General features: G+C 27.7%; 1 protein-coding gene across 3 annotated transcripts; it reads right to left on the bottom strand.

Annotated features, from left to right (window-relative positions):
* Positions 1 to 2,890: 2,890 nt before the first annotated feature.
* Positions 2,891 to 7,285, bottom strand: LOC111283473 (shaggy-related protein kinase alpha-like). Of its 3 annotated transcripts, none has more exons than XM_022872058.2 (13): positions 6,744 to 7,285; positions 6,012 to 6,214; positions 5,829 to 5,921; positions 5,671 to 5,730; positions 5,288 to 5,560; positions 5,100 to 5,174; positions 4,539 to 4,595; positions 4,308 to 4,448; positions 4,174 to 4,224; positions 3,798 to 3,893; positions 3,637 to 3,720; positions 3,268 to 3,370; positions 2,891 to 3,170 (listed from the first exon to the last, which is right to left on the bottom strand). In XM_022872058.2, the coding sequence occupies exons 2-13, from the start codon at positions 6,123 to 6,125 to the stop codon at positions 3,088 to 3,090; spliced, it is 1,230 nt and encodes a 409-aa protein (XP_022727793.2). In that variant the 5' UTR covers positions 6,126 to 6,214; positions 6,744 to 7,285; the 3' UTR covers positions 2,891 to 3,087. The 3 variants fall into 3 exon arrangements, with proteins under 3 accessions (XP_022727793.2, XP_022727792.2, XP_089614604.1); XM_022872057.2 differs by having other exon boundaries at positions 5,288 to 5,593; positions 6,744 to 6,981; XM_089758478.1 differs by lacking the exons at positions 4,174 to 4,224; positions 4,308 to 4,448 and having other exon boundaries at positions 5,288 to 5,593; positions 6,744 to 6,880.
* Between the last annotated feature and the right edge of the window lie 11,657 nt (positions 7,286 to 18,942).

The raw sequence follows: 18,942 nt of genomic DNA, 5'->3' as shown, positions 1-18,942 counted from the left end.
TTATTTTTTATTTTTTTACTAAATAAATTTTGCAAGGAAATAATGTTGATGAAGGTATCCACGTAGCACGATTATTTGTTTTTTTTCCTTTTTTTTTATGTTTATTAATTAGATAAATTTTACAACAAAATAAGTTGGTTGTTAAGGATGGTAAAACAATTAATATCCGATAACTTTTGATCCGTCTTGATTTGAGAAAAGCATTTTTGTAAAAAATAGTATCGAGTCGTGTCAAGTTGGTTTTTTTTTTTTTTTTAAGCGAAGAAGGGTCAGAAGTGAATTTAGGGTGTTTTCCTCCAAATCACTCCATAGTATATATTAGCCTTGAATTGAACCTTATTTTGAAATGACAAAACATTATGCTAAAGGTTGATCATGATTTTAAAAAAGATTTATTTAGTACATGTTCTTAAGTTTTATATTTTGGTACTAAATAAATAATATATTTTTCAAAGTGTAAACAAACTTTTCTTTGTTTTCATATTTCTCAAACCAAATTTATCTTTAAAGATTATTTATTTGAGCTTAAATGAAAGTTTCACTATTATTTTTAAAGTGAACTTATTCATTTTGGACTTAAAACAATTTTGATAATATTAGTTTTGAGAAATAGATTGACTTAGAAAAGTTATTTTACAAGAACAAAGTTTTTCAACATTGAACTTATTTTATTTTTCTATATTAATTCACAAAGCTTTAATATTTGAATTTTATATGGTTGGAAAGCTCTTTGAGTCTCTTTCTAATGGATCAAACAAAATCAAAATCCAAATTTTTTAAGAAAAGATTTTGAATTTTTACTAAACATTTTGTAATTGTCTAAAAACTGCACAAGGGGTAGATTTAAAGATTCACTCTAATTCGTATACAATGAATTAGGTTATGAATTTATATGGATAGAAAGCCCTTTAAGTCTAGTTTCTAAATCTTCAAATGATTTTTTATTTGAATTTGTATAACTCAAGATATGATCAAATAAGTGAGTAGAGTGTAAAACATAAGACAACCACCTTGCTAGACAATATCAATCCCCTTAAAAAGGGATTGATTAGTTTTTTATCCAGAATAAAAATTTTGCTCCAGGATTTGAAAAGGGATCGATCAATCAGACTAGGGGATCGATTGGTACCAAAAAGGGATTGGTCCTCTATGCCCAGAAATACTCCAACGGCTAGTTTTTTCAAGCTTCCAACAGGCATTTCTTCTTCCAAACCATCCCCAACGGCTAGTTTTTTTATTTTTCTATAAATTGGGCACTCCAACACATTAAGAAAGTTAGTGAATCAAGAAAGCAAGAACTAAAAAGCTATATTTTCATTCTCTTAAAGAATCAAGAATTGTTAGAGCTTAAAATCCATATCTTTTGTATTTGTTGTATCCAAGCTATACAACAAAGATAAAGGATGTAGGTGCCTTGTGGAGAAAGACTAAACCTCTATAAATCATTGTGTTTAATTTCTCTATCCCTATATCTTTATTTTGATTATAGTTTATATTTGCTTATAGTTCATAATTTATTGCTATTTACATCATATTTTGATATTGATTTTAATTTTTCATTCAATTATTTTGAAAACATTATTGGAAAAGAATTTGAAGAAATCTAATTCACCCCTCTTGGATCAATATCTCACCTAAAAAGCTAGTAGTATATATAAAAATATATATTTTATTATCATTTAATTTTATATTTATATATGTTTATATTAATAAAGTTATTATTTGTACCTTATATTAATATTTTAATATTTTAAGCTCAATTTAGATGTTCGCGTGATACCTAATAATCTCTTTTTTATTTTATTTTGTTTTTTATTTATTTATCCATTATGCTTTTTTTATTTTTTACTAATAAAATTATTATTTGATACTTTAATTTAAAATATTAATATTTTAAGCTCAATTGGAATGTACATGTAATACTCTGTTGAGCTCTATTTCTCATTTCTTTATCTTTTTTTTTTTCGTATTCCCTTTTTTTTGTCTTTTTAAATTTTAATTAAAACAATTGTATAAAAATATTTATTTTAATTAATAAAAAAATTGGATCCAACGGTGTTATTTCTAATGAAGTTAAATATTACACATTGCAGTTATAATTTGAGTGTGAACACTAAAAAATACTCTAATTTTGGGAGCATTTCACTCGCTATTCTTTTAACTATAATCCTATAACTATTTAATCACAATAACGAAGTATATTAAAAGTCTACTAATAAAAGTACATTACATATAAAATTTTGATAAACTTCACCATATAATTCTAAATTATAATTAATTAATTATAATATAATAATTATAAATAATATACTCCTTTAATTTTGCACGAGACGTAATTGACAATGTCAAGTTAGCTTTTAAAAGATTTGAAAAAAAATATTAAAATGAAACCTTGAGAAGAAAAATAAGCCATACGTCATATATATAATCAATCATGTTTGCTGATTGTAGATTTATAATTCGGGTATTTATATTTGTAGATTTCATGTCTTATATAAAATTATTATATCACAAATTGACAAATTAAATATAACACTTATTTTTATTAAAATTTAAATTATGTCGCGTTACCTCACTATACCATGTTTAAAATTAAGACATCGAGTTAGACGGAGTCAATACTTGCTGGCCATGGTATGAGAATTCAACCGGAGACTACTTCATAAACCTTGCTTTTCTACCATATCTTGCTTAGGTACACGGCTAGCTATTGCTGAAAGCATCATCTACCATCTGCTAGAAAGCACCAAAGCTAGGAGCGAAAACACGCTATCCCGGCGTGCTAAGGATCAAGGAACAGGGCTCGAATTACATTATTAACTCAAACACGGGTCACCTGAATTATGCTAAAAGGCGACAACTTTGAATCCAATTTGTAATTTGTTATAAATTGGAAATAAGGGGATCAACATACTCATTAATAGATATAGGTAAAAAAAATTAATAAAGAGAACAAATAGACATTGAGGGTGAAAAAGCAATTAACAACGGCTTCAATATGATATAAACTGAAACAGGCCACTAGCTACTTCTCTACAATACACCACAATTTCTGCAAGAAGCAGACATCAGGCAGATAGAACCGCCTCATAATCCAAGGAACGCACATTGCTTTCTTGCATGCTCGGGGATCAGCTTTACTAGCATATCCACAGGCACTCCCTTCAGTTCTGATAAATGGCAATGACAGGACAACAACAACCATCAGAGTTCCGCAGTTCAATAGGTTAAAATAGCAGAAACATTAATGCAGTACTGGTTTGTTACCATGAGGCTTAAAGTTGAATAGTGGCGGAAGAAAACGTCCATTAGGTAGGCAGGTGTTTGGATCACGTAGCTCGTCAAAAAATGGATGAATCAAAGCCTCAATCTGCATAGAAAATAAAAACTCATCATAAGATAGTACATAAAAGAGAAATATCTAGCAAACTTGAAATATAATAAAGCAAAAAGAGTATGAATAGAAAAGTAAATCAAAGAGCCACACATGATTATCTAAATAATATGGTAAACAGAGTATGAATATAACCAAGAAGGCAATTTCATAATTGAATGAAACTTCTCTTACTAGAATATGGATGAATACAGACTACAGAGAAAAAACAATAACAAAGTTGTACCAAGTTTGATACTTACAGCTGTGCTGCGAAGGTTTGGAGAATACTGCAATAGTCGTGAAACAAGATCCACAGCTTCAGGAGGCATACGCTTTTGAAATATCTGCATACCAATGATACATTGATCAATTCGATATGTTAGACAACAATTATTTCACAAAGAAATGTGATCCCCAATACCTTATGCCATGGGTGAGCTTTAATTTGAGGAAACTTGAACTCTGTGTAGTTAGGATTCATGCACTTTATTTCCTCTCTTGTTGGGGTACCTAGAACCTGCATAAAAATCACATAACTCAGAATCGCAAAGAAGAAAATAATCAAAGTATAGCAGAACAGGAGGTGGGATAAATCAGAAATCCAGTGTCAATAATGTAGAACAGGAGGCAAGATAAATCAGAAATCCAGTGTCAATAATGCCACATTATTAAGAGACACCAATAAGGAAAGAACATGGATGGGTTAATATCTGCCATCCTTCGTGTTTTATTCAAGTATTTTACAATGATGATAATGTTGAAACTCTTATTGATGAGAATTTTGAACTAAAAGTTACCTTAATAATTTCAACAAGCTGGTCTACTCCACTCTCACCAGGAAACAGAGGCTGGAGTAGAAAACATACATATTAGGTAATATGAAAGGAAATATTCATATATAACCAAAAATATATACAAGGAAACTATCTACCTGTCCAAGCAATAGTTCAGCCAAAACACAACCAGCAGACCAGATATCAATGGCCGTGGTGTATTCGGTTGCACCAAATATCAATTCAGGTGCTCGATAGTACCTAGAACATATGTAAGATATGTTTGGTTCCCCTTTTAGCTGTCAAAGTCAAGCCAAAATTAGGCTCATGAACAATTAGATAGTGTCTAAAGAAGCAAATAAAAAATTTTAAGATCCCAATGTACATACCAAAACTTTTGCACTTCCAAAGTCACACAGTTTTAGCTGGTGGGTGTGCGGGTTGACCTGTCACAAGAAACCATTGTAATAATGAGAGAGTATGCATTAAAGAGTCAATGATTTAATAATAATGATAGATAAACCCAACTTTATATGGTAAATAAACAGATGAAATGGGAAAACTGCGTTATTCCCCAAAATGAGAAACAAGACATTGGACAACAAGGGACATCATGAAGGCAATATCTTTAAGTGAACTTAAAGGTGATAACAGTGCTCCAATAACCTTAGAAACCCATTCTGTTTAAATTTTTAAGATCACAAAGCACTTCAGCATAAGATTCAAATTTCACATTATTATAGTATAATACCATGCATAGATTTGTCAGAATACTAGATTGTTCTTTCCCTTGCCAAACTCCCAGTCATCCTTTTTTAAATTATCAACAAGGTTAACCAGCAAACTGTTTCTAGACAAAGTTTCTCTGGTAGTAAGATAGAGATTTAAAAACTGATATAGCTTTACTAACCACCAATAGAAAGCATTTAGCAAGCTGCTTGAAAACATACCAATAAATTTTGAGGCTTTATGTCCCTGTGGCACACACCAATACTGTTATGAATGTAAGCAAGCGCTCTGCAAATCTGCATAAAGACAATAATAAGATCGATTTCATGTAAGGGATGCATATTACATGGATTTATTGTTTCTATAAAGAAAAAGACAGTAAAAGGGAATAATTTAACCAAGCTTATACCTGGTAAACATAGAGTTTAACATATATCAGCGGCATCCTTTGGTTCATCTTATTATAATGTTTGATAACCCGGTGGACAGTCTCTGGAACATACTCAAGCACCAGGTTAAGATAGAGCTCATCTTTTTCAGTTGTTGAAAAGAAACAATGCTTCAGAGAGACAACATTGGGGTGGTCTAGAAGACGCATGGTTTGCAATTCACGGTTCTTGTATCTCTTGTCTTGAAGAACCTTCTTAATAGCAACAGTTTCACCCGTCTCTAAACATTTAGCCTGAAATACCACACAGATAATTCGGTACAAAACCTAAAATTCAACTTACATTGTGAAATCTGAACATACCACAAAATAAAAGTATGAGAGGATGAAATCAATCTGTGTACCTGGAAGACTACTCCAAATGATCCATGCCCAACAACACGTTCAGCCATATAGCTTATTGTCTGAAAATGATCAGAAGGTTAAGTTACAAGATCATCAAACACCCAAAAATAAGACTCAATAAACTCTAGGTCTCCAGGAGAAAATCATAAGCTTTAACCTGCTTAGGCTGGCCGCTTTTACCACCAACAGTGGTGACGATTATATGCCCAGTCTCAGTTCCATTACCATCAACTACAGTTGCTTCCATCTCCTGCAACATAATAATAGATTTTGTAAAACTGATCCGAAGGATCGACAACCAATTATTGAAGCAAACACACTGCCAAAACTAATAACATACCTTGTCATCCCTGATTTTCATATCATTCATTTCATCAGGCAATCTATCAACACCGACTGTATTTCCACTAGGTTCTCTTAATCCAGAAGTAGGCGCTATACTTACAGAAGCCATTGGACTAAAGTAAAAGAAACAAGAGAATCTCCCAGATCCTACGTGGAAAATTCACCTCTTTAAACCAGCAAAACAACTCAATCAATTACCTGTAAAACACATAAAAATAATGTTAATGGTTCATCCTCAAAGAAATCGACTATGCATCTAACATTCAAATAGCATTAACCAAAAAACAGCTCCAAAATCTCAAATCTTTTGAAGAAAAGAACAAAAAACTTTTTTAAAAGGCCCATTTTAACTACAAGTTTACATAAAATTAGATAAAGCAGCGATCCGTTTCTTCCTTAAAGCATTAACTGTTGCATGTTAAGTTCATATTTTATTTTACACAGGAAATTAACTGAATAAGAGGAGTTTCTTTCCCGCACTTCCTCAGGGAAACAAGCAGAGCAAATCGTTTACTAAAATATTAAAAGTTAAAAGGGTAAGGAAATAATATTTGAAACCCTAGAAGGAAAGCAGGATCTAAGATGATGCAAAGCTCAAGCAAAAAGTAAACAAATATAAGGAAAAAAAAAATCCAACAGCCGAACACGGCAACCATTAGATTCAAAACCAAAGATAAAAATAAAAATTAAAAAGAATAAGAAAGAAAGTGTGGAGAAAATTAATTACCGATCGGGTCAAGAAATCCAAGGAAAAAAAAGTTAAGTGAGGCAGAATCCTGAGAGGAATAAAACGGGCATGGAAGTCGGATCTTAAAATGGATCTTTCACTGTGAAGTGGCGTAGATTGGTGTCGTTTTCGATTTTATTTTTTTAAGGAAAATGAGGACGAGGAGATGCAGCTCAGAGCTTCCTCTGTGTTTTTTTTTTATTATTATTGGTTGGAGGTGTAGGTCACAATTCACAGCAAACAGATGAGCCCAGAGATCTATGTATTATTGATTTTCTTTATTCTTTCTTGCTTTTCAACAGCAAGTAGGCCTTTCTTTTTGACCGTTCAAACCCCCCTTGGCCCAATGCTTCCCACTTTCAAGTTTCTGCTTTCTCTCTCTTTCAAGTTTTGAAGCAAACTGTTCCCTTCGTCCTTTTCCCCGTCTCCTCCTTTTTATTTGTCAAACTTTATTTATTTATTTATTTATTTTCATTTATTGCCGGACAATGAAAAAAAAAAAGAAAGACCGACTGTAAATCTGCAAATCTGGTGAATTTATTAATGAAATTTTAGGTTTATTTAATGTTTGGATGAATATATAAATTAATTGAGTTAAATTAATTTAAAAATAAAATTTTTTCTTTTATGGTATTGGTTGTGATAATCTTTGGTCAAAATTTTAAACTTACAAATTAGTAATAAATACTTATATTATATTCAACTCCTATTAAATAATGTTAGTCCAAAACAAATTTTTAATTCGAGTTGACTAACCAAATATTCAACTCCCATCAAATTAAGAAGAAAATTTTTCCCCTTTTGTCAAAACAAGTAGATATGTTTAGTTGAAAATATGTGTTATTTTATCTTATTTTGTTATCACAAGGTTGGGTTAAAATTTTCATGTTGTCTCATTTAAATATATTTGGAAAAGCATAGTTTTTTTTTTTTTGTTAGAAATGGTAAAATACATTTGACAAAAATATAGTAGTTAAATTTCATACTTAAATTAAGATTTAGTTTAATTAATTAATTTAATAATTTTTAAAATATAATATTTAATAAATTTGATATTTAAATTTCAATACCTATAATATTTTTGTTATCTTCAAACTTTAATTTTCTTTTGTATAAAAAAATTATATTTGCATTTTATATTAATAGTTATTTAATCCCCAAAAAATAGTAAAAAGGTGTTCTAACCTCTAACTATTATAGAATGGCTTATGTTTTTCATCATATTGATAGGATAAATAAGAAATATAAAGCAAATATGAAAAAAAAGAAAATAATATATATAAAGGGTTTATTTGGATGGCCGATGAGATTGGTTTCGATGAGATTGAAAACAACGGTATAGGTGAGATTAATTACTATAGTAGTGAGACTGAATACTGTAATGATGAAATTAAAATTAATGATAAGATATGTGTTTGGATGCAACAACAGTGGTGATAGTGAGGTTGATTGCACAAAAAAGAGAAAATGATTATTAAAGACATTAAAATAAAAATTATACTAACAAAAGTTTTAAATTATTTAATATTTATAAAATTAATAAGAATTTTATTCATTTATTAATTTATTATATAATAAATAAAATTTATTTATTATAATAAATTAATAAAATTATTATGTAATTATATAATTATATTTATTTATATAAGATTATTTGAATATTATAAAAAAAAAGGAATAAAAAAAAAACAAAGGTTAGTGATCAGGATATTTTTGTTATAGCTCTGTAATGCCTAAGGTAAAAGAGTAAAAAAAATTGAAACGTGGGCTAAAATGAAAACAAAAAGCTGCGGGGAAGAAAATCTCACCAGACCCCATAAGCTTCAGTAGCTCACTAAAGCTTCAGTGTGATAACCGAAGGTTAATCTCACCGGACCTTGTTATCCAAACAAGCTTTCAACGTAATTGAATGCTCTCATCGTGCTGCACTGGCAGTAACTAACGATCCAAATGAGCCCAAAATCTAAGGGTGTGGTAGATGTAACTAACTCTTGTATTTGAAAAGTAGAATAACTATATTATATATATAATTATATATAATAAGTATCCCTTTTAAATTTTAACATTGACAAGTCAATAATGTTATTAAAAAAGATTGGTAAGTTAATTTGAGAATAGGTGTTCTTTTAACCAAATTCAATATTCCTATTTCTATTTGTTTTCGGACTTTTCTTCTCAGGTTTCACTATTTCTCTGTTTTTTTTTTCTTTTATTCTTGTAGGTATTTTTTTTATTTTTTCTTATATATTTTTTCTTTATTTTTTTGGGTCTGTTTGTTCTTTTCTTCTTATGTCTTTGTTCTTCACTTTTTGGGTTTTTTTTTTGGTCAATGGTAAATTTAAGACTGTTGAACCAATAATTTGAGTTGTTTTTCAGTTTATTTTTTATGTTTTTTGTGCATTGTTCAAATTATTGTTTTTTTGGTTTGTGTGTTTCATTTTTGTGTTTTGATTTTTTTTAATGTATGTTGATATTTGCTGTTAAATGGTGTATTTTTTATTTTGGATTAGTAATCAAAGGTGGTTTTTTGTTAGAATGTTAGTTTTTTCTTTTGTTTCATGCTTTTTCCTTCATTTTTGTGGGTTTTTTTGGATGAAAATGTTTTTTATGTTTTAACTGTTAATTTGAGTTGTTTTTACATTATTTCTTATGTGCATACATGTTATTTGTTTTATTATTTTATTTTTTAATGCATTGTATAGATTGTTATTTTTGTGGTTTAAGATTTAAGGTTTTTGGTTTTGTATTTGAATTGATTTTTTTTCATGCATGGAGTTTTTTTTTTTTGGTTAAGTTGTGTTTTTTGTTTCGGGCAAGTAATTGGATTGTTATAGGTGTTGGTGTATGCTAAATGAAGCTCATGTTAAGGGTTTAACTTGAAGTAGATGTGAAAGAGTCCTAATAGGACAATTAGGAACATCTTAAATGGTTAATGTTGATTGCACTTTATTTTTAGCTTTTTTATACTTATTTTTAGTGCAATTTTACTCATATTTTGGTTGGTTCCTTAGGATTTTTGGCAAATTACTCCTAGATGCACCTTTTATCTTATGTGTAGGTGCAATTAAAGAAAATGAGAAATTTTGGTCAATTAGGAGGACTTTTGGTGCAAATTGTTCAAATGGCGTAAATTAGTGTCAATAGATCACATTGACACTTAAAGAGATTTTTTAACTTTTCTTGAATAATTTTTTAGTATTATTTTCATAATTATTTTTTTTGGCAAAATGTAGGATAAAAATGTTCATAAAATGTTTAAAAATTTTTTGTAGAAAAAAAATTTTAAAGGCATAAAGATATGGGATATGTGTATGGGTGCATAGAGAAACATGCAATTGCAAGGCATTTCAAGCTGGGTCTAAAAGCATTAAAGAAAAAAGTTGATGTGGCATTTTAAGAGATTGTAATTGGTTCTGAGACTACCCATTACACATGAAAAATGTAGCTTGAAGTTTGTTGAAAAAAACAACCAAACAACTAGACTAGGGATATGCACCAATGTTGCAACGCCAAAAAGCATGAAAGCTTTATAAGCCTAGAAATTGAAGATCATTTTAGATATTTTTTTTAAGACCTTAAACTCCTCCCTTTTGCCTATAAAAAGGGGCAGAAGGCTAGCCATAAAAAAGGAGTTAGATTAGAATTTAAATTTTCCTTTCTTTACTTTCTTACTTTTCATTTCTAGTTTTTACATTTTCTTAGTTGTCAAACACTTTATTTCTAATCTTTTTTCTTTGAATTTCATTCTAATTTTATTGTTTCTTAGGTGTTTTTAAATGTTGTTTCAGAATCTTTCAAAAAAAATTTCATTTACATTCATTTTCTAGTCCAAACCTACTGATTTTTCATTGATACTCAAATCCATTTTTGAATTTTCCTATTCTGACTTAGTTGTGATTTCAGATCATATCTCAATCAAATCTTACTTTTTTTGCTTAAATGTTTTTTCAAAATTTCCTAATTCATTTAGTTATAACATAGTTTAAATTCAGTCTCAAATTCATACCATAACGTTCTAGATTAAACTTTGAAGATCTAGTTGGATTAAGATGATAAGTGCAAGCCAATTTTGATCTATCAAGTTTAACATGGACATCTCTCCACTTTGGTAATTTGTTTGCCTTATTTTCACTATAAATTCTTAGTTTTACTTGTTTACTTATTGATTCTTACTTGATTCAATTTATTTCTTTACATTTGATTGTTGTTTGGATCACATCTGTATTACATGCTTTATTTTTTATATTTTTGAGTGTTGTATAGTTTGCTAACTAATTAAGCTTGTTTTTCTTATTTTTATTGCTAAATTTTTATAGAAATCTATAGTAAACTTGTTGTTTGATCTTGCTGTAGTCAATTTAAGATCATGTTATTTAGAAATTTCCAGATTTATATTGCCATCTATGATTTGGTTAAATTTTGTTTTAGAATAGTTTCTGTTTGAAGAAATGTTAGTTCCTTCATGTGACTTTTCTAAAATTTTTTATCTTCTCTTTACTTTCTTATATTGTTCCTTAGTTAAACTTTAAATTTACAGCTCATGTTTAGTTTAAATTACATAAATGAGATCTAGATTAGTAGCTTTAAATTCAATTTACAAAATTTTTGCTAGTTTTAGTTTTAACTTTCTTTCATTGATTCTTGCAATTTTTCTTTAATTCTTGTTCTTCAATTTGCATTTTCACATTGTTCTTTTAATGTTCTATGAATGTTTAGTTCATATTCAATTAGGTACAAAATTCAGCAACATTTGAATTTCTAAATTTTGGCATTAGCTTTCGATTTGCACTTTTCATGTTAAATCTTTTTTTTATTATTTAAATTTCATACTTGTCTTTACTATAGTCCTTTACTTAATTTTGTAATTTTTGAGCTTTAGTTCATTACCTTGTTGCCATTTAGATTTCATATTATATTGCAAGTTACAGTTTAGTCTAGGTCAGTTGAGAATTTTTAGTTTTGCAATATTATTTGCATCTTGCATTTTTTATCACTTCAATTTTACTTCAATTTTTTTTCCTTGATTTAGCTATTACATTTTACATTTTATAGCATGCATTTAGTTTTTATTCCTGTTCATTTTCTTTTTTACTTAGCTTTATATTTTTTTATGCTTTATTCACTTTTATTTTTACAGTTAATTTTCTTACTTATTTTTTGATAAAACCAACTTTAGACGGTTATAAGGATAAAAAAAGATACTCATTCTAGGAGTTTTTTTAACTAATTCTCATGAGATTGATATCTAGACTTTTGTAATCTCTATTATTACTTATACGGCCTTTGCTCTTGCAGGATTGTCCAATCAAATGTTAATGCATTCGTATCTTTCTAGAATATTTTTTCTATTATTTGTAATGGGTCATAATTAGCTATTTTGCTAGTGTAATCTTTCAAGAATTGTCTTTAGAGAATGGATTTCATTTCAAGTATGACTAAAACCCTTTTTACTTATGTTAAAAACTTGTTATTACTTAAAAAAATATTGTAATGAACTTAATAGCAAGTTACATTATGAAGTATATATTTGATCATGACAATGCTAAAAGTAAAGGTATAATTCTTTTTTTTTTTTTGCTTGTTGTCTTCATTTTAAGAATTAAAATGATATTAATTGATTATATTATGTATGTGGGTAACTTGGTTTCCCATGTGGGCAACTTAGTTTTAAAAGATATGAGATTTAGAAAAATACTATTATTATGTTTATTATTTGTTTGATTTTGTTTCTACTTTTGTGTGACAAGTTAGTGCAAAACAAAATTGTATAAACTATTTTAAGTACTATCAATAAGTTTGCATAGTATGTATTATTATATGATTACATGTACTGACAATTGGAAGTGGCTATTTTTGTGTGTTTTGTTATATTATTATGCTAAATTAATATGAGAAAAATATGATTACTATGTTTTAATTATTGCATATATTAGGGTATGCCATTCATTTTTACTTTTGGTGATTCTTTTATTTTGCGCAATTGAAGGTATTATTGTGATTATTATTTAAGTTTGAAATTTGCATTTGTAATTATAGTTTTTTTTTCATTTTGTTTATGTTTTGTGTTTTTTATAAGTTTGTTCATCTTAAAGTTTTTTCGAGTTATTGCTGTAAAGATTGGAGTTGAGTTTTGATCCTTTTTTTTTTCTTTACTTTTATTTTAAGTTTTAAGTTAATGTTATTTTTGGTTTTTTTTTTGTTATGTTAAGGTATTGTTGGTATGTTTATTATTTGTTTGATTTTTTTCTACTTTTGTGTGATGAGTTGGTGTAAAACAAAATTTTATCAATTGCTTTGATAATATGATTTTCATTATTGTAGTTAATCTCGAGGTAAATTTTTTTTTGGATATGAAAAAAGACTGTGTGTTTTATGTATGATTTCTATTTTCTTTTTGTGGCTTTTTTTATTAATTATGTTGAATGATAACATCTATGGCACATCTTATTAAAGAAAGTATAACAATTTTGAATATCTATTTACAACTTTTAAAACAATAGAGTCAAAAGTTAAAGTAAAACAATGTTGTATAAACTGTTTTGATAATATAATTTATGTTATTGTAATTAATTTGCAGGTAGGCTTTTGTTTTATATGAAAGAAGGTTATATGTTTTAGTTATTTAACTAAATTTATATGATTAGTTATATTATTTTTTGTTTAATATTATTTATTTATTGTATTATATGTTTTGATTATTGCATGTATTAAGATACACCATTCATTTTTACTGTCAGTGATTTTTTATTTTGAACAATTATTATAATTGTTGTGATTATTATTTAAGTTTGAAATTTGCATTATAATAAAATTTTCTCTTATTTTGTTTAAATTTTTTTTATTTGTAGAATTTTATTGACTTTGAAATGATTTTGGAGTTACTGTTATAAAGATTGGAGTTGAGATTTAATCATTTTTTTTTTGTTTTTGTTTTTGTTTTTAAATTTATGTTATTTTTTATTTGTTTTTATTGTGTTAAGATATTGTTGTTGTGTTTATTATTTGTTTTTTTTTTTTTTTGTGTTGAACTGGTGCAAAATAAAGTTCTACAAACTGTTTTGATAGTTGGTATGTTAAAACTACATAGTTATATTAATGTTGATGTTGTTACTATAATTGTTTAATAAATGTTTGCATTTGATTTTATTTGTGGTTTCTATTTCATTAAGTTTTGTGTTATTAGGATAAATGTTTGTGTTTGATTGTTAAAAAATGTTTATTTGTGGTTTGTATTTTCATTGAATTTTATGTTATTAGGTTAGATGGTGAGTTGTAATAGTCTTAGGGAAAACAAACTTGTAAGGTTAGCAAGGATGCTAGTTAATGAGTCTAATATTTATGATGTTCTTGTTTTATTAATTATAGGAGTCAATGGACTATGAATAGGCTTAAAAGATTAAATATACTTTGGTCTAATAGAATAAGATGACAAACAAGTTTAATTAGTTCTTATATGGGTGATGTTGCATTTGGTAAACTAATAATATTATTTCTCAGACTACCAATGTTGTTCTTATTCAAGTGGATAATAGTGATAATTTACTTAATTCTACTATGATTCATTATTTTGATCATAATTTTATGGTGAATTTTGATATAGTTAATTAGAATATAAATCATGTTAAACTGTATTCAATTATGGGAAATAATAGCTTGTTGTCTTCATTTTAGGAATTAAGATGATATTAATTGATTGTATTATGTATGGTAATGTTTTTAGTATCCCATGTAGGCAACTTGGTTTAAAAATATACATGATTTAGAAAAGTATTGTTATTGTGTTTATTATTTATTTGATTTTGTTTTTGCTTTTGTGTGATAAGTTGGTGCAAAACAAAATTGTATAAATTGTTTTAATTACTATTAATAAGTTTTCATGGTATGTATTATTACATGATTACATGTACTAATAGTTGGAAGTGGTTATTTCTGTGTGTTTTGTCATATTATTTTGCTAAAGTGAGATGAGAAAACACAAAAGAATATGATTACTATGTTTTGATTATTGCATGTATTAGGGTATGCCTTCATTTTTACTTTCGATGATTGTTTTATTTTATGTAATTGATGGTATTGTTATGATTATTATTTAAGTTTGAAATTTGCATTTGTAATTCTAATTTTTTTCTCATTTTATATTTTTTTTGTGTTTTATAAAAGTATGTTCATCTTAAAGTTTTTTCTAAGTTATTGCTGTAAAGATTGGAGTTGAGGTTTGATCCTTTTTTTTTTTTACTTTTGTTTTAACTTTTAAGTTAATGTTATTTTCAGTTTATTTTTATTGTGTTAAGATATTGTTATTGTATTTATTATTTGTTTGATTTTGTTTCTACTTTTGTGTGATGAGTTGGTGTGAAATAGAGTTGTATCAATTGTTTTGATGATATGATTTTTATTATTATAGTTAATCTTAAGATAAATTTTTGTTAGATATAAAAGAAGATTATATGTTTTATGTATGATTGCTATTTTTTTGTAGCTTTTTTATTAGATTATGTTGAATGGTAATATTTATGGTTCATCTTATTAAAAAAAGTATAGCAGTTTTTGAACAACTGTTAGCAACTTTTAAAACAATATAGTCAAAAATTTGTGTAAAATAGTGTTATACAAACTATTTTGATAGTATAATTGCTGTTATTGTAGTTAATTTGTAGGTAGACTTTTGTTTTATATGAAAGAAGATTGTATGTTTCAGCTGTTTTAGTAGATTTATGTGATTAACTGTACTATTTTTTATTTGATGTTATTTATTTCTTGTAGTATATGCTATGATTATTGCATGTATTAAGGTATGCCATTTATTTTTACTGTTAGTGATTTTTTGTTTTGTATAAAAACAATAACATAGTACGCCTTGTATCCCATACTCTGGGGCCAGTTGTATAAAAGACCAAATAAGGGAATCTTGTTAAGTTGTAATTTGAATTTTCTTACATCACTCATTTCTATCAATAACAACATTTTCATCTAATTTGTTAACCATCATATTGTTTTTTATTACTTGTTTCCATGTATTTCATGGTTTACCTCTAAAGGTTTTTATTTATCCTAAATCTAGAAACATAATTTTTCTAATCAGTGCAAATCTAGACTTACGTTTTATATATCCAAACCATCACAAATGACCCTTTCTCAACTTCTTCTTAACTTAGACTACCCCTAATTTTTCTTGAAACTCTTCATTTTTTTTTTTGTCTTTTTTAGTCGTACCACATGTCTATATAAGCATTCTCATCTATGCTACATTCATTTTGTTCTCATGTTATTTTTTAACAACCTAATACTCAGTATCATATAGTAATGCAAGCCTTATAGCTGTTTTATACAATTTTGCTTTTAGCTTTAAAGACATGTTACAATCACACAACACACAGGACACATTTCGTCATCTCGTCCCTTCTACTTCAATCTTATACTTGATATTCACTTCTATTTCATTACCACTTTGACTAATTGATGAGAAATATCAAAATTAGCTACTCTTTTGTACTACCTCACTATTTAATTTAATCACATTAGTACATGTTTCCCTATGATTATTAAATTTGTATTTTATATATTCAATTTTAGATCTACTCAATTTAAAACCTCGATACTCTAATTTACTCTTCCATAATTTTAATTTAACATTAAGGTAAACACTAATTTCAATAACTAAAACTATATCATTGGCAAATATATACAATGGTACCTTATCTTGGATAAACTAGTAAGCTTGTCCATAACTAATGCAAAAAAGAATGAACTTAGTGTTGAGCCTTGATGTAATCCTGAGGTAATAGGGAAGCTATTTGTCATACCTCTAGTCCTCACATTTGTTACAACTCTTCATACATATCTTTAACTATTTTGATATACTTTAAGGGGACTCATTTTTTCATCAAGGCTCACTAAAGTACCCCTCGATAAACTTTATATATGCTTTTTCTAAGTCAATAAATGCCATATGTTGATTTTCTTTCTCACCTAAAAACCCTCTAATAAAAGCCTAAAAAGGTGGATTACCTCTATTATGGAGTGTCTTAGCGTAAACCTAAATTGGTTTTTAAAAATAGTGACCTCATATTACAACTTACATTCAATTACTCTCTCTTAAAGTTTTATAGTACGACTTATAAGTTTTATTCCTTGATAGTTTGAACAATTTTGTATATCACATTTATTCTTGTATAAAGGCACAAGAGTGCTCTTTATCCATTCTTCTAGCATCTTTTAAGTATGTCAAATTTTGTTGAAAAAATCTATTAATAATCTTATCCTTATTTTACCCAAGCATTTTTAGATTTTAATAGCGATTCCATCTGGTCTTACAGCTTTCTTTACTCTCATCCTTTTTAAAGCTTATTTAACCTCGTAGCTTTTAATATTACGCTTAAAACATGATTCATATCCTAAAAAGGTCTGTTCAACTCATCTATATCATGCTTAAAACTGCTATTAAAATGACTATTAAAAACATCTATATCTCTTCTTAATCTTTTTATCCTTCACAAAAACTCTTTTGTCATCACCTTTAATGCATCAACACCATTAAGATTTTTACTTTTGTCATCACCTTTGATGCATCTAACACCATTAAGATTCTTACTTTTCTTATCCCTCATCTTATCAATTTTGAACAGTTTTTTTTTCTTTCTCTTGTCTCTAGTTTTCTATATAACTCCTTATAGATCCTACTATTTGAGCCTTGAATAGCCTTCTTAGTTTTTTTTTTGTTGTCTTATACTTTATATTATTTTTCTCATTCATATTGTTCCATAAATTCTTATAACAATCCCATTTAACTTTAATAGCCATTTTCACATCTTCGTTCCATCATCAAGATTCCTTTCCTAATGGTGCACTACCTTTGCATTCACCACGTGTCTCTAATTCTTGCTATAATATTTTTCCACATCACTTTTACATCCTCAATAGGCTTTAACTTAACTTTTTTTACTAATCTATTCTTAAACGCTACCATTTTGTCCCCCTTCAAGTTTCACCACTTAATACATAATTCATGACTTACTAATCTTTTCTTTAACCTCTTGAGGTGGAATAAATCAAGTAATAATAATCTATGTTGTGTTATCACATTCTCACTCGATATAACCTTGCAATTCTTACAACTACTTCTATTCTCTTTCCTCATATAAAAAATCAATTTAACTAGTATTTGATCCACTCCTAAATGTCACGAAGTGTGATTTCGTTTTCCTAAAACACATGTTTAATATAGTTAGGTCAAATGCAGTAGCAAACTTTAAGATAGTATCTCCGATATTATTTTTTTTTCCAAAGCCATATCTTTCATATATCCTCTCAAAGTCATTACCATCTTTACCTACATGACCATTCATGTCTCTTTTAATAAACAATTTTTCTCCATATAGTATAGCTTACACTATCTCATCTAAATCTTCTTAAAATTTTTGCTTACTTTTTTAGTCCAAACCTATTTGTGGGGTGTATATACTAATGATGTTAACAATTTCCTATTCTAAAATAAGTTTAACAAATAAAATTATATCTTTTTTTCTTTTAACCTCAACCACATCATTCTTCAAATTCTTATATACAATTATTCTAAGTTCATTTCTACTCTTATCTTTACTTATGTGCCAAAGCTTAGAGCTTCATGTTTCTATCTGTCTAGCCATTTCCCTTACCTATTTAATTTCTTGGAGACACATAATATTAATTCCTCTTCTAGCCATTGTATCTCTTATCTATACAAGCTTACTAGATAGTGATCTTATATTCCAAGTAGCTAAATATAATGTACCTTTGTGGACTAGCTTCTTTACTTGTGTTTGTTCACAAAAACATGAAAACCCTTACCTATTTGACATCACACCCGAGCGATGATACTATGCATCACTTTTGAGTGACGACTTAGTAACCTTTACCCATTTAACACTACATCCGACTCCGATATAATGCGTCACTAACAGGCGATGATCCAACGAGAATTCTTATTTTTGGTCTTTCATCATGGTTTGACTATGTTTTACACTGGCTATCAACCTATCACAACCTTCTTCCTTTATCTGGGCTTGGGACTGGTAATGTGACAACACATAGGCAAAGTTGATTTTTTGTTTCATATAATTGTTATAATTGTTGTTATTATTATTTAAGTATGAAATTTTCATTGTAATGAATTTTTTTATTTTATTTATGTTTTTTTTATTTGTAGAAATCTTTTAACCTT

Source organism: Durio zibethinus, chromosome 3 (assembly GCF_047325235.1).
Source record: "Durio zibethinus cultivar Kanyao isolate XHJ-2024 chromosome 3, ASM4732523v1, whole genome shotgun sequence".
Classification (NCBI taxonomy): Eukaryota; Viridiplantae; Streptophyta; class Magnoliopsida; order Malvales; family Malvaceae; genus Durio; species Durio zibethinus.
The sequence above is the reverse complement of the archived record's forward strand: the minus strand, read 5'-3'. Positions and strand labels throughout refer to the sequence as shown.

What these genes read in the sequence shown, in the direction of transcription:
- LOC111283473 (XM_022872057.2), bottom strand. Translation starts at nt 6,125, where the DNA reads ATGGCTTCTGTAAGTATAGCGCCTACTTCTGGATTAAGAGAACCTAGT. An exon ending in CTGAACTATTGCTTGGACAG is followed by an intron (nt 4,225 to 4,307) that starts GTAGATAGTTTC and finishes TTTCTACTCCAG; the next exon opens with CCTCTGTTTCCTGGTGAGAG. An exon ending in AGCTTGTTGAAATTATTAAG is followed by an intron (nt 3,894 to 4,173) that starts GTAACTTTTAGT and finishes ATTTTTATGCAG; the next exon opens with GTTCTAGGTACCCCAACAAG.